The sequence below is a fragment of the Equus caballus genome, chromosome 9 (assembly GCF_041296265.1).
Source record: "Equus caballus isolate H_3958 breed thoroughbred chromosome 9, TB-T2T, whole genome shotgun sequence".
NCBI lineage: Eukaryota > Metazoa > Chordata > Mammalia > Perissodactyla > Equidae > Equus > Equus caballus.
In genome coordinates, this window is record NC_091692.1 from 58048864 (window position 1) to 58061123 (window position 12260).

Sequence of the window (12260 nt, forward strand, 5' to 3'; positions counted from 1 at the left end):
TATTTCTCCACATTATCTTTTTCGCTGCCAGTGCCTTAGATTTGCCCAAGGGGAGCTTGGCAGTTGGCACTCAAAACCAAAGAGCTGGATGTCTCTGACTTTTGAGTTGTAACTCCCCAGTGCTCTAAAATGTCTTTCTTTGAGATTTATTACAGGGAAAGGTTACTAAGACATCGTAATTCCCACTTAGAGTATGACTGTATTTTATCCTAATTTCAAATATTACCATGGTGTATTATCTATACATTTACATCTATGTATCTTAAAGGTTCACAACTCTTATGCAGTAGAGATTGAGTTTTAGATAAAAACTTATTCAAGAACTATTGTGTGTCTTTACCTACCGGGAATGGGAATACACAGTGGTGAATAAGACAGAAAGGTCCCTGGTCTCCGGCAGTGGGCATTCTAGGATCACGATGGTTCCATAATTCATTCACTTGTGAGTCAGAGAGAAAAACAGTGTTAGAAACTGGAAGGGAATATGCATTTGTCATGTGCTGTAGTATACCATAGACACAGAATTGAAAAAATTTTCATAACAAAATATTTCAGATCAATTACTTCCACTCAGGAAATACATGCTCATTATTTTCTTCAGACTAGAAATTACTTTATCCCTCTTTTCTTTGAAGTTCTATTAAATCTGTTATTATTCAGGGTCTCTATCCAATTTCTCATTAAAGTGCCCTATTTGTAGCTTCCAAATGTTAACACCTCTATGCCGAAACGGAGCCTACAAAATGCCTTAGGGGCTTCAACTGTGTGTGAGGCAGAAATGGTATTTAAGTTCTTAATGAAATTGTGAGCTTTCAAAGTGTATTCTGGGTTTATAGAGGTCTTCCTCCACTTCCCCTTCTTGGGGCAAGGGGTTGGGAGGGTGCGAAATACTCAATACACGTTTATTACATTTATTGTCTTCTCTTTTAAAATACGATTTTCATGAACTGGCGATTTGTGAATACAATGCTTGAAGGCATCTGTAAACTTTGTGCGTTTTTCTCCAACTCTCAAGCAGTTTCTTTCTACTGCTCTAATTCTCGCAAGCTAATATGCAGCTAAATAACGTCTCCCATTGCCTCAACGATCTTTCTCCAGAAAGTGAAACTGAAGAGAAAAAAGACAAGACAGAAGGAAAGAGGACGCAGGAGGAGAGAGGAAAAGGGAGGAGAGGAGAGAGGGGAAAAGGGAGCAATAAAATGAAGGAGCCCCGGAGCCCGGAGCATTGATTGCGGACGAGCAGACCCAGGGAAGGCACAGCGCAGAGCCGCCGGCGCCCACTGGTCCACGGAGCTGCCAATCGGGGCGTAATCCTGTAGGAATTTCTCCCAGGTTTAGCTGGGAGTCACACTGCCGCCTCCTCTCTCCGACACCCGGAGAAGCAAGCTCGGGAGGGAGAGTGGGAGGGAGCGAAAGGAGAAGAGGAGGACGAGGACAAGGAGGAGGACCCGGGGAGGGAGGCGGCAGCGCGAGAGGAGGAGGGGCGCAGCCGCTGAGCCACTAGCCTGGCTCCGACGCGCTTCTCTCCAGATACTCCGGGAGCTCCAGTCGCGCGGACTGCGCGCCCCCATTGCTCTGCCCCCAAACTTCAGCTGCAGCTACATTCCAAGCCATCTAATTTATTCCTCAAAACCAGAAACTGAGCCGCGACACGGGGAAGGAGTCCGCGGAGGAGTAAAACAACAGCAGAGCAAGAAGAGCTCCAGAGAGCAGCCTCCCTGGAGCGACAACTCAGCGTCAGGAGTGCAGAAACCAACAAGTGAGAAGGAGCCGCGGTCCCGGGGCGCAGCCGCGGGCAGTGGGAGCAAGCGAGCGCCCCCGAGCCCGGAGCTCGAGCCCCCGAGCCCGAGCCGCGGTCGCTGCAGCTGCTCTGCTTCGGATTCCTCTGCGCGGGCTGCGCCGGGCGCTGGGCTAGAGGCTTCGCTTCGTCCTGGTTGCAAGCGTCGGCTGGGAGCAGCCGGTCTCCGGGGAATATGCAGCGCGCTTGGATCCTGCTTACCTTGGGCTTGGTGGCCTGCGTGTCGGCGGAGTCGGTGAGTGAGCCAGGCGGGGGACACGCGCGTCGTTTAGGGTGCTCAAGGCCGAGCGGAGTCTGTAGCGCCCGCAAGGAATCGGGGAGCGCCACCTGGGGGATTCCACCTCCCCACCCGCAGACGCGGCGCTCGGTCCCCCGGGATCTGCTAGGATAAATGCACTCGCTCCACCACGCCATTCTCGCCTTCCTTTCCCGCAGAAAAGCGCCGCTCGCTCGAGTGGCCCCGAGGTCCCCGGGGATGAGGGTGCGAGAATCCCTGTTTTGTCTGACCGCAGAGGCCCCTGAAGTCACTCCCAACTTCTTCGCCCTCGGAGGGGTCTTGTTGCGTGGCCCAGGAAGACCGAGGGAAACGGTGGCCGGAGACAGGAGTCGGGGTAGGGCCTTCGAGGGAACGGGTCCCCTCTGCGCGCCCCCCGGGACGCAGGGACGACCTGAAAACTTTGGGGTCCCTCCGCACACCATCCCCCGACGCCAGCTTACCTATTCGATTGAATGCAAGTTCTGGGGAGATGGAGCCCAGATTTAAGAAACCCAAGAATATCCGGAGAGGAAAGTTTGGAAAAGTTCTTTTGTTTGATGTTCCCTGTGGTTGGGGCGAAGTAGCAGACACTACGTGGAAACGCTACCCGCGGAGGCGCAGTCTGCGGTCCCGCAGGGGGTGCTCGGAACGCGACCGAAAATGCTGGGGCGCTGGTTGCTGGAATCCCAGTGCTACGGTGACCCCCTCCTCTTGAAGGGCGGAGGGCGGCCGCGGGCCCTTAGGGGCAGGAGGACATTTTACTACGGATTGCTCTGGAGTGCGGCATGCAGGGTGAGGCGGCGTGCGTGTGACACTGCGCTCGGCTTCGGGTCGCCTGACCGCTCCGGGGCCGAGGCTTCCAGCCCCCACGCTCGCCCTTGCGGGCCCGGGCGGGAGTGCTTCCGAGGCCTGGAGGAGCCTCTTCTGCGGTCAGGGCCGGCTGCGGGCACCCAGCCTTCCTCCCCGGCCCCGGCTGTGGGAACTTGGTTTCTTCTCCTTTGACTTGCGTTTGGAGCTTGTTTCCCTGCATCGCCCAATGAGCGCCCTCTAAAGGGAACTGCCTCGTAGGCTTCCCCTTATCGGTGGCGGTCCCTACCTGGGCGCCCGGAGCTTTGTCCGGCTGGGTGGAAGCGCCGCACCGTTCGGTCCGCAGCCTCAGTGCAGTCTGGGGCCTCGGTTATGGAGGGCAGCAGTTTCTGTCCCTTCTCGTTCCCCGTATCTCCTCCTTTTGCCACCTAATAACTTGTCTATTTTTAAATAACTGAACCGTCTCCTCGAAGACGGATGATGCCATCTTTAAGGGTGGTTTTGTGAGTTTTTCCTTCTCGCCTTTGAAGTGTGGCTTCTTTTTTCTCCCGTTTTTTTGAGTTAATGCAGTTTAGGATTGGGAAACCTCTTTGGCCCTGAGCAGCAGATGGGCATTTTCATCAGTCTGGGAGCCTCTGTGTGTGCTGGCAGATCTTCACACTTTACCCAGGATTAGAGAGCACGGAGAATTGTAAACTGAACAGAACTGATGAATGTTTGGGTGCTCAGGCTGTAAAACAGAACTCCGAGTCTTGCTAACATTTCTCCTCGGCAAATGATCATTTAGTCTGTTGGGAGTGGTAATCTCCCACTCAGTTATGAACTTTGGCTTGTACAAAAAAACGGGGGGAGATTCTCTGTTTATTTCAGGAAAACATCATTGCTCATCTTGTTGCAAAACAGGGCAAAGGGAGAACTCCATCTCAAGGTTTTCAAGAGAAGCCTGCCTAAAGAGCTGCACAGGCTTAAGGAGTCCTGTTCAGGGATTTGCTAGGAAATGTTACTGTTTGGAGATGCTAGGGAAAGAATGTCTATCTTTCGCCTCTTTGGCTTTTTGCATAAATCTGGCAGTGGCCCTTAAGGAAGCTTTTTGTCTGAACTATACTCGTCCTCTATGGTGACACCTTTCCTCTGAACTCATTATCTTTGGGGTTTTGATATTTCTCATTTCCCACCAAAATGGGCTGCTTCCCGAGTGAGCTGCTTCACTGTGGTAGATACTGTTTTCACTAATTGGAATATCATCCAAAAGGGTGATTAGATATTTTTAAAATGTCAATTTGGAGACTCTAGCAGAGTCTTTGTTAGGCAATGAGTCAGTCTTTCTCAATAGAAGCTGTTTCAAAGCCCAGGATGGCTAATAGTCCATTTGAATTACTTTTCAGTCTCTGTTTCATGTATAGAAGCATAAATGTACGCAAAGTTGAAAGACTTAATTTTTCAACATTTAGCCATTATAGTTCATTATTCCCAGTACTTTGCATTTTAATTTGAAAACCGCAACTGTTTCCTGGGAGTTAGGAGTAGTAGTGATTGTCTGAGCTTAAAGCCTCTCTTTAAAAAGAAGAAAGGAAAAATGTCTGCAGTCAGTGAATTCTTGAGTTTTCTGCTAAGCTCAAGAGGAAAAAAAAAAGGTTCTCAGGAACTAAGGCTCAAAGCTGTCTGTGAAAAGGCCCTGGTGGCCCTTCCTTTATGGACGACAGAGAGCAGGGAAAGCCTGTTCATGGTGATGCAGTCATACTTTCCACCGGCAGGTTAGGGCTTTTCACTGCAGGAATAGCGTGCAAGGGGAAAGACTGACGGAGTGTGGCGGTAGTGACATGCTGCTGTTTTTCTATGCATTTTTTACATGATTGTTTATCTTTAGAAATAACATATTGCAGACTGCTATAAATGTATAATTTGAACTGGAAATATGTTTAAGAACAGGAAGTGTTTTGAACTAGTGGAATTTTATACACGTGCTTCGATGTGTGTAAATTAAAAGAAACTGTCAAGTCATTTGGACTCATCCATTTACTTCTCAGTCTATTATGAAAGGCTTTGGAAAGTTTGCATTAGAAGGAAAAATAAAATTGGAACCATATAACCTTTTGCAATTCTTTGAAGAATATATTTTGGCTCTTCTAGTAATGAAATGAATTATTTTTGCTAGGGAATTTTGTGGATGCAAGGGCTCTTTCTCTGTTAGTTGGATATTAGCCGTAGATAGATGTCGTTTAAGAAGGAAAGATTTTGTAAGAACAGGCTCGCAGAAGACGGGCGTGCTGGAAAGAATTTGCGTATGTTCTCTAACACCTACTTCTGGGACCTGGAACATCTACTTTTGGTGGTGGTCATCATTTGAAGGGCTGTGTAACATGATCACTCACATGGCACCTTGAGTAATCATCAGTTTGGAAAGGATTTCAAAAGATCTTCTAGTTTTTTCCTGGGCAGCACTAGTTCTCAAGTCTTCAGAAGCCTCCAGAGACCTGACTGGCCAGCTGCAGGTAGCCTGGAGTCTCCTCAGGTTGGCAAAGCCTTGAGGCTGACCCACCCTGGCCGGCTCTGTCATTAAGGTTTATAGGGAGTCTGGTCAAGTCACTGTGCTGTTGGCACATCACCCGGCAGTGATCCAATAGTTCGTGTGAGGAATATCGTCTGAGTTTAGACTCTCACGAGATTGTCTCTCCTTCATCGTCAGAAATCAGACTAAAAGATCTTGCCCATGTTTTCTTCTTCCCAAGGCAGAAGATTGTTATTCATGCCCCTGTTGATGGTACATTCCAGTATCTCAAAAATTGCCTAATTCTTTCATGGACCAGAAGCCAGAATAAAGTTTTAAAGAAAAACAAGAAGTAATGAAGAAGAGGCTTTGCTGAAAACAAGCTACTCTCATTTGCCTTTTTTAGTCAACTGCTAGTACCATCGTCTTGCTTCTGGTCTTTTGGATTTGAATCTTGAAGACGTCCTTGACTCATTCATCTTTGTTGACTTCCACTTGGCCTTCAGATCCTCCTCCGTGTTGTTCATTCCACAGATAATTTATTCAGCATGTACTAAGTGCTCAGGATAAATGGGTGAGAAACCAGGCCACTCCTCTGTCGTCTTGGAGTTCCCATTCTAGTGATCCAGATAGCTTTCCCCTTCAGTCTTTTCTTTCTTGGGCTCTTGCTAGCTTGTGCCTCCATGTCACCAACCTTGAGTTGCCCTACCTGGCCCAGATGTTCATCTGCTGTTTGATTTATCATGTACCACTTTGATCGTGTTGCCTATGGTCCAGAAACCTCCGTGTTTCCTTGTTATCATGGTGTGGAGTCTAAATATCTCTGCCAGATTTAGAAAATGCTCCACAGTCTTGCTCCTTCCTGCTTATCCACCCTTGCTCACTCTCCATCTCATCTCCTGGCCCTGGCGCACTGGTCTTGCTGTCATGAACGTTCCTGAGACATAGCTATCTCTTCAGTGTTTCTCCCTTTAAATTCTGTTGATTCAAATCCAAGATCGAGAGAGCTTTTCATGATTGATCCAGCCCTTGTTTTTATCTTTCTGTAAATAGTAAGCAGACTGATGATCAGAATCACTGGAAGTATGTAAAAATACAGATTTTGGGGCCTCCTCTCAGGACAATCTGTATTTTTATGAAGCATCTCAGATGGTTCTAATGAATTAGCCACTTTTAGGAACCACTGGCCTAGGTTGCACACTTTACCCCTTATTATGTGCTATTTTCTGTTAGTCCTGGGGCTCCCAGCAGTAAGATGTTAAGTGACCCTGGGGACAGTACAAAGGGCTTGGGCATGGGAGGTGGACAAGTCTGTTTCATATTCTGGTACTTAGCCACTCACTCAGTGTTAGGACTTGGACAGGATACTAAAACTCCGAGTCATTTAAAAAAATACATTCATGCGTATGCCTATAAATTGGACCTAAGACTGCCGTTATAACATGACTGTTGTGAGGGTAAAATGAGGGAGAATAGGAATGGTACTCAAGGCACAGAAAGTGACTCTTCCTTTCCTTTCTGGGCCTCGGTTTTCTTGGCTGTGACACAAGGGAGTCATCTCTCATGTTCTTAAGGCTCCTTAGCCCTCTGATATTCTAGACTTTGGCACTGTCTGAGGGAAGAGCCCTTGTTTCCACACCTTTGACTCCAGTGGTAAATACGTGTTGATGCTCTGTATTTAAGTGCAGGTGCCCGTGGCCTGGGCAGTTGGTGTTGGTCAGTTCTGCTGAAGCTCACCTTTGTTCTGGCCGCTGAAGGCAGTGTGGACTGGGGTCACTGAATCCACCAGCCCCAGGGTTGGACTTGAGCTAGTTTGCCAGTGTTGACTGTCTAGACCTCGGTTTCGGGAACATTGTAGTGTTGGTATGAAGAATAATCAAGATATTGAAGTCAAGTCCTGCACATCATCAGTGACCGTTCTGCTTCCTCCCGTTTCCTTCGGCTGGGTTGAGATCCCAGCAGTCAGGAGGAGAGAGTTACATAGGCATCGCGTGCTGGAGTGCCACCGGTCATCCAGAATGAGGTGGCAGGGTGAGGAGAGAGTGTTGGGGACCTGGGGGCAGAGAGAGGGAGTATTTTTAATTTTTAACGGTACAAATGCATGAAATTTCTCTTTTTACAATTAGAGCTTTGGGTCCTAGTACTATTAAAAATCCCTATTGTGTTTTGACAGGTCTGTTTCTAGGGCAGCGTTAGTGTTAGCAACTAAGCTAGAGGGGTGACTGTCTATGCATAGGAAAGGGTGCCGTTGAAATAGAATTGTGAATGTCAGTTTTTCGCAGGTAACTCAAAGAATTGGTAGGACTGGGAGAAGGGGAGAAGCCTTGAAGTCTTGGGAGATTTCTCACTTGAATTTCCCATCAGCAGAGTGAGGCCAAGTCGTGTGCAGTCGGTCATGAGAGAGCCACTTCATGGTCTTGGACTCCAAGCTATAGAGAAATGTTATTAAAGATGAGATGTGTTTTCACAGTTCTTTCCTCTGCTGTTAAATCCAGTTTATGAAAAACGTCACAAAGATGCAGTAAATGTGCCCTTTACAAAGCATTTTGATGTTTATTTCTTTTCTTATGATTATACAGATATATTAAATACAAATAGTACTGATATTTAAGGAGTATGTACAGTTAATAGAGTTTAGCCTCATGATAAAAATGACTCATGGAACAAGATATCCAATTATTAAAGGAAAGTTATTTTTTTTCAAGTTCTTACCCACAGAGTAAAAGTTAAATATGTATTTTTGTGTGATTTATTATTAAATATAAAGATGCTAAAAATAAATGTACAATATTTAGGGCAAAAGTGAGGTTTTGCACACATCTAGTTACTATCTTAATCCCTGTGGGACTTCAGTTTCCCATGTGTAAAATGGTGGAGTGAACTGGAAAAATTTTAGTATTTATTTTTTCTATATGCTTCAGGATATGATTGGAGAAATGATTAAGATTAACCTAATCAATAAGTAATTATTAAGCTCCTGCCAAATACTATGTTACTACTGAAGCAGGGAATTTATTCACATTACAGAAAGGTAAGTCGTTTCTATTAGCTGATGGTAATCAGTTGGCTTGAACTGAGTATTCATCATGTACTGGGATTATATACGTTGCTCTGAATATTCCTGATCTAATATCTAGTGTTTTCCCATATCTTTTCTTATATAAGTCAATGGAACAGCAAGACCACTTGGTGGGGTGGAATCACTTTCATTCCAGATGGAAGACAACATGACTTGATGTAATTTGAGGGTTCTTAAAGGCATAAGTCATGGAGGGGTCTCAGGCTCCTCATTTGGTTTCTAGCCTAGAGCTCCATTTTCAGAGAGGGGGCCTTTACTGGTGCCTTCCCTTTGGTTCCTTTCTGTAGCACTGGAGCCCAGTGTAAGTGCTGTGGAGACCATAAGCAAGAATCTAAACGAGCAGGCAGTATGATAGAGTGACTCAGAGCCTGGGTGCTGGAGGTATGACTTGCCTAGGTTTGAATCCACCTATTTGGGCAAGTTTCTTAACCTCTCTGTGTTCAGTTTTATCATCTGTAAAATGGAATATCCTAAAATAGGTGGTTTGGATTATATGAGACAGAATGGGTAGGAGCTTTTAACGCAGTGGCATATCCATGCTGCATGTCACGTGGTAGTTACTGTTAGTTTGTTTCCTGGATTTCTGCCTCCCTGAGGAGTGGAGGCTTGGCACACTATGTGGGCTGATCTGATAAGCTCCAGCCCAGAGGCTGGCCCAGAATATGCTTGATTGAACCTGCTTTTTCATAGCAGGGGTTCTCTTGCCTGACCTGGGGAGGCCTAGCTCTGTGTCAAGATACTGGGGATATATTTCGACTCATCTTTTCTCTAAATATGGGCGATGTGAGAGAATATGTCATTGATTATTTCTGGCCCATGAAAAGTTCCTTACAGGGACTGGATGAATCCATGATTGTTAAGGTGTAAAAAGCCCATCTTTTCCAGTAATTTTGCCTCTACAGACCTATCCAAAGGAAATAATCACGGCCGCGTAAATGTATTTATTGAAACCATACTTATAATAGTTAAAAAATTAGAAATAACCTGAGTGTACAATAATAGAGGAATCGTTAAATAAAAGATTATAAATTATACATTAAATATTATATAGCCATTAAAAACGTGCTTGTAACTTGGAAATTGTTTAGAATAGACAAAAAAGTCAAATATAAAACTGTATAGTAAAACTTTGGTTATATTAAATAAATTTATATATATACACATATGTATATACAAACCTGTGTATGTGATAAAATTGCGTAGAACTAAATACACATACATACAAACACAAGTGAGTATAAGGAAAACTGGGGAAATGGGAATAAGAGTGGCGGATTGTATCAATGTCAATATCCTTATTGTGATACAGTTTTATAAAACGTTACCATTGGGGGAACCTGGGTAAAGGGTGCAAGAGATCTCTCTGTGTTATTTCTTACAACTGCAAGTGAATCTACAATTATCTCAACAAAAATGTTTAATTAAAAAAAATGGCACCAGACCTAGATGGTTTTACAAGTAAGTTCTGCTTATCCTTCAAGGAACAGATAATTGTTGTTCCAGGGCTTTGAGAGTGACGTAAGGCTGTTCTTTTTCATTTTATGAGGTTAGCATTAGTCTGTCAAAACCAGATAAGGAGAGCAAATCTAAAGGCCAGTTTCACTTATGATCATAGAGGCCAACATTTTATATAGAATATTATCAAACTGAATACAGCAGCTTATTAAAAGAATAATGTTGAGTCCAAGTAGGGTTTATCCAAGGAATGCTTGAATGTCAGAAAAGCAGTGTGGTTATTAACAGTTTAAGGGAGATGACGATATAAGCATCTCAACAGATGCAGGAAAGCGTCTGATAAAAGTTTATAAAAATGTTAATAAAGGATCTCTAATTTCTCGTTAACTGAAGGTTTACTATATTAGGGTTAGTACATCTGTGCTAACAGCTCAATTTGCTTGACATGTTTAGGAACCAAAAGGCCACTGTTTACTGAGTTGTTAGGCAACAGTCTCTAGTTGCATGGGTGACAGGTGTGTGACAGTGCAATAAAGTAGGGGTCATAACATATATAGATTCTAATTCGTATGAAGATGTAGTTCTAGCATTGCCAAATTTGAGTTGTCTGCCCTCCCAAGTTAAGATAAGATAGGAGAGGATGGTGAAAGTTTTGGATTCAGGTATATTGGGGTTCAGTTTCTGGTATTACCACCTAAAGCTGTGTGACCTTGGGGAAGTTTCTTATCATCTCTGAGTTTGTTTTTTCAGTGTAAAAATGGGGATTATAATATTTTGAAGATTAGCCTCGTAATGACAGAAAACGCCAACAGAAACCCTGACTGAGGGGCTGGCCTGGTGGCTTAGTGGAAGTTCACGTACTCCTCTTTGGTGGCCTGGGGTTCCCAAATTTGGATCCTGGGCATGGACCTACACACTGCTGATCACATCATGCTGTGGCAGTGTCCCACATATAAAATAGAGGAAGATTGGCACAGATGTTAGCTCAGGGACAATCTTCCTCAAGCGAAAAGAGGAAGATTGGCAACAGGTGTTAGCTCAGGGACAGTCTTCCTCACAAAAACGAACAAACAAACAAAAAACCCTTTCTGATACTAGATGTTTTAAACACATTTGGTTCTGTTTCCTTGTAGCTTTAAGTTTTGTGATTCTGGAATGTATTATACATGCATAAATGTACATGTGTCTGTTTCATGTTTCTCATTTGCATTCTGACCCTTGTCACCAAGGGACATGTATTTTCACAAATATATGACCAATTTATTTTTTACCAGGCAGAGAGTGATGCTGAATTATACCTTTTCTTTCCTCTGTCATCCATTTCCTGAATTACATTCAGCTAAAGCTCAAAATACATGTGTATACAAGTTGGAAATTTAGTTAAGACTTGAAAATCTAATATAGTACTTGGGATTATAATTTTAAAATGCTTAAAGAAGGTCAACATTAGAATCTTATGTTGTAAACACTGACTTATCTGTTAGGTTTACTAATGAATTAAGATCTTAACTTCTTTTACATCCCAGTTCTGAACTCATTTAGATGTGTGGTGCATAGTTTTTTGATTATATGAGATTTGATTAGATTTTGTGATTGTCCTGATCAGTTATTGAATGAAGTTTTATGTTTGGTAAGTCAGTCACTTAATAGTTAACTTGTGTTACTACGCATCAACCAAGGGCAAATCTCTGTGTTGGTCTTGCAAGTTAAAAAGAAATTATGATATGATACCTTGCTTGAAGCAACTATTATCTACCTTTTGATTATTTAGGGTAATTGAAGATGGGTTGAGCCCATATTTAACGTGCACATTATATATAAAAAATGCATCAGTTTGTTTTTGTCTGAATCTGTTTAGGAATATCTAGCAATCAAAACTACCACAGAACTACAATCGAGAAGAATAAGAAGAACCCCTTGTAGAAGAGAAGTCACTGCTTCCCAGAAAAAAACAAAACCGTCCCTGAAGTGGCACAGTGTGTTGCAGAAAAGTCAGAATTCTATTGATAGCTTGAAGACACTTGAATTTCATATTTTTCTCTTTTTCCCCACCTGCTTTCCAAGGAAGGCTTTTTGAGTATTAAAATGTACAAGACACAAAAAGCAAGAAATTGTTTAGAACTGGAATAGTCTATTGATGTTTGTATCAGGGGAGAAAGAAACCTCGCATTTCATCCACTCTAATTCCCCAGACACTATGAACTTTGGGCCCTTAAAGGCGAGAGCTGGACCTTACGTGTTTGGTCAAGGTCAAATAGTCTTGACTGATGAATGAAAGAGGTAAAAACTGTTGGGATGATTTTCATTGTGTACTTTTGGATTCTGCTTTTTCAATGTGTAACAATGGATTTTAGAGCTGGAACTGACTTTTAAAACA

At 43.8% G+C, this 12260-nt stretch overlaps 1 protein-coding gene across 1 annotated transcript in view; it reads left to right on the forward strand.

The window, feature by feature from the left end:
- The first annotated feature begins 1096 nt into the window (after positions 1-1096).
- Positions 1097-12260, forward strand: part of SDC2 (syndecan 2) — a 110638-nt gene continuing 99474 nt past the window's right edge. Inside the window, exon 1 of the mRNA XM_001915199.5 lies at positions 1097-2033. Coding sequence (XP_001915234.2) covers positions 1974-2033 — 60 coding nt within the window. The 5' untranslated portion in view covers positions 1097-1973. The remainder of the gene's footprint in view (positions 2034-12260) is intronic.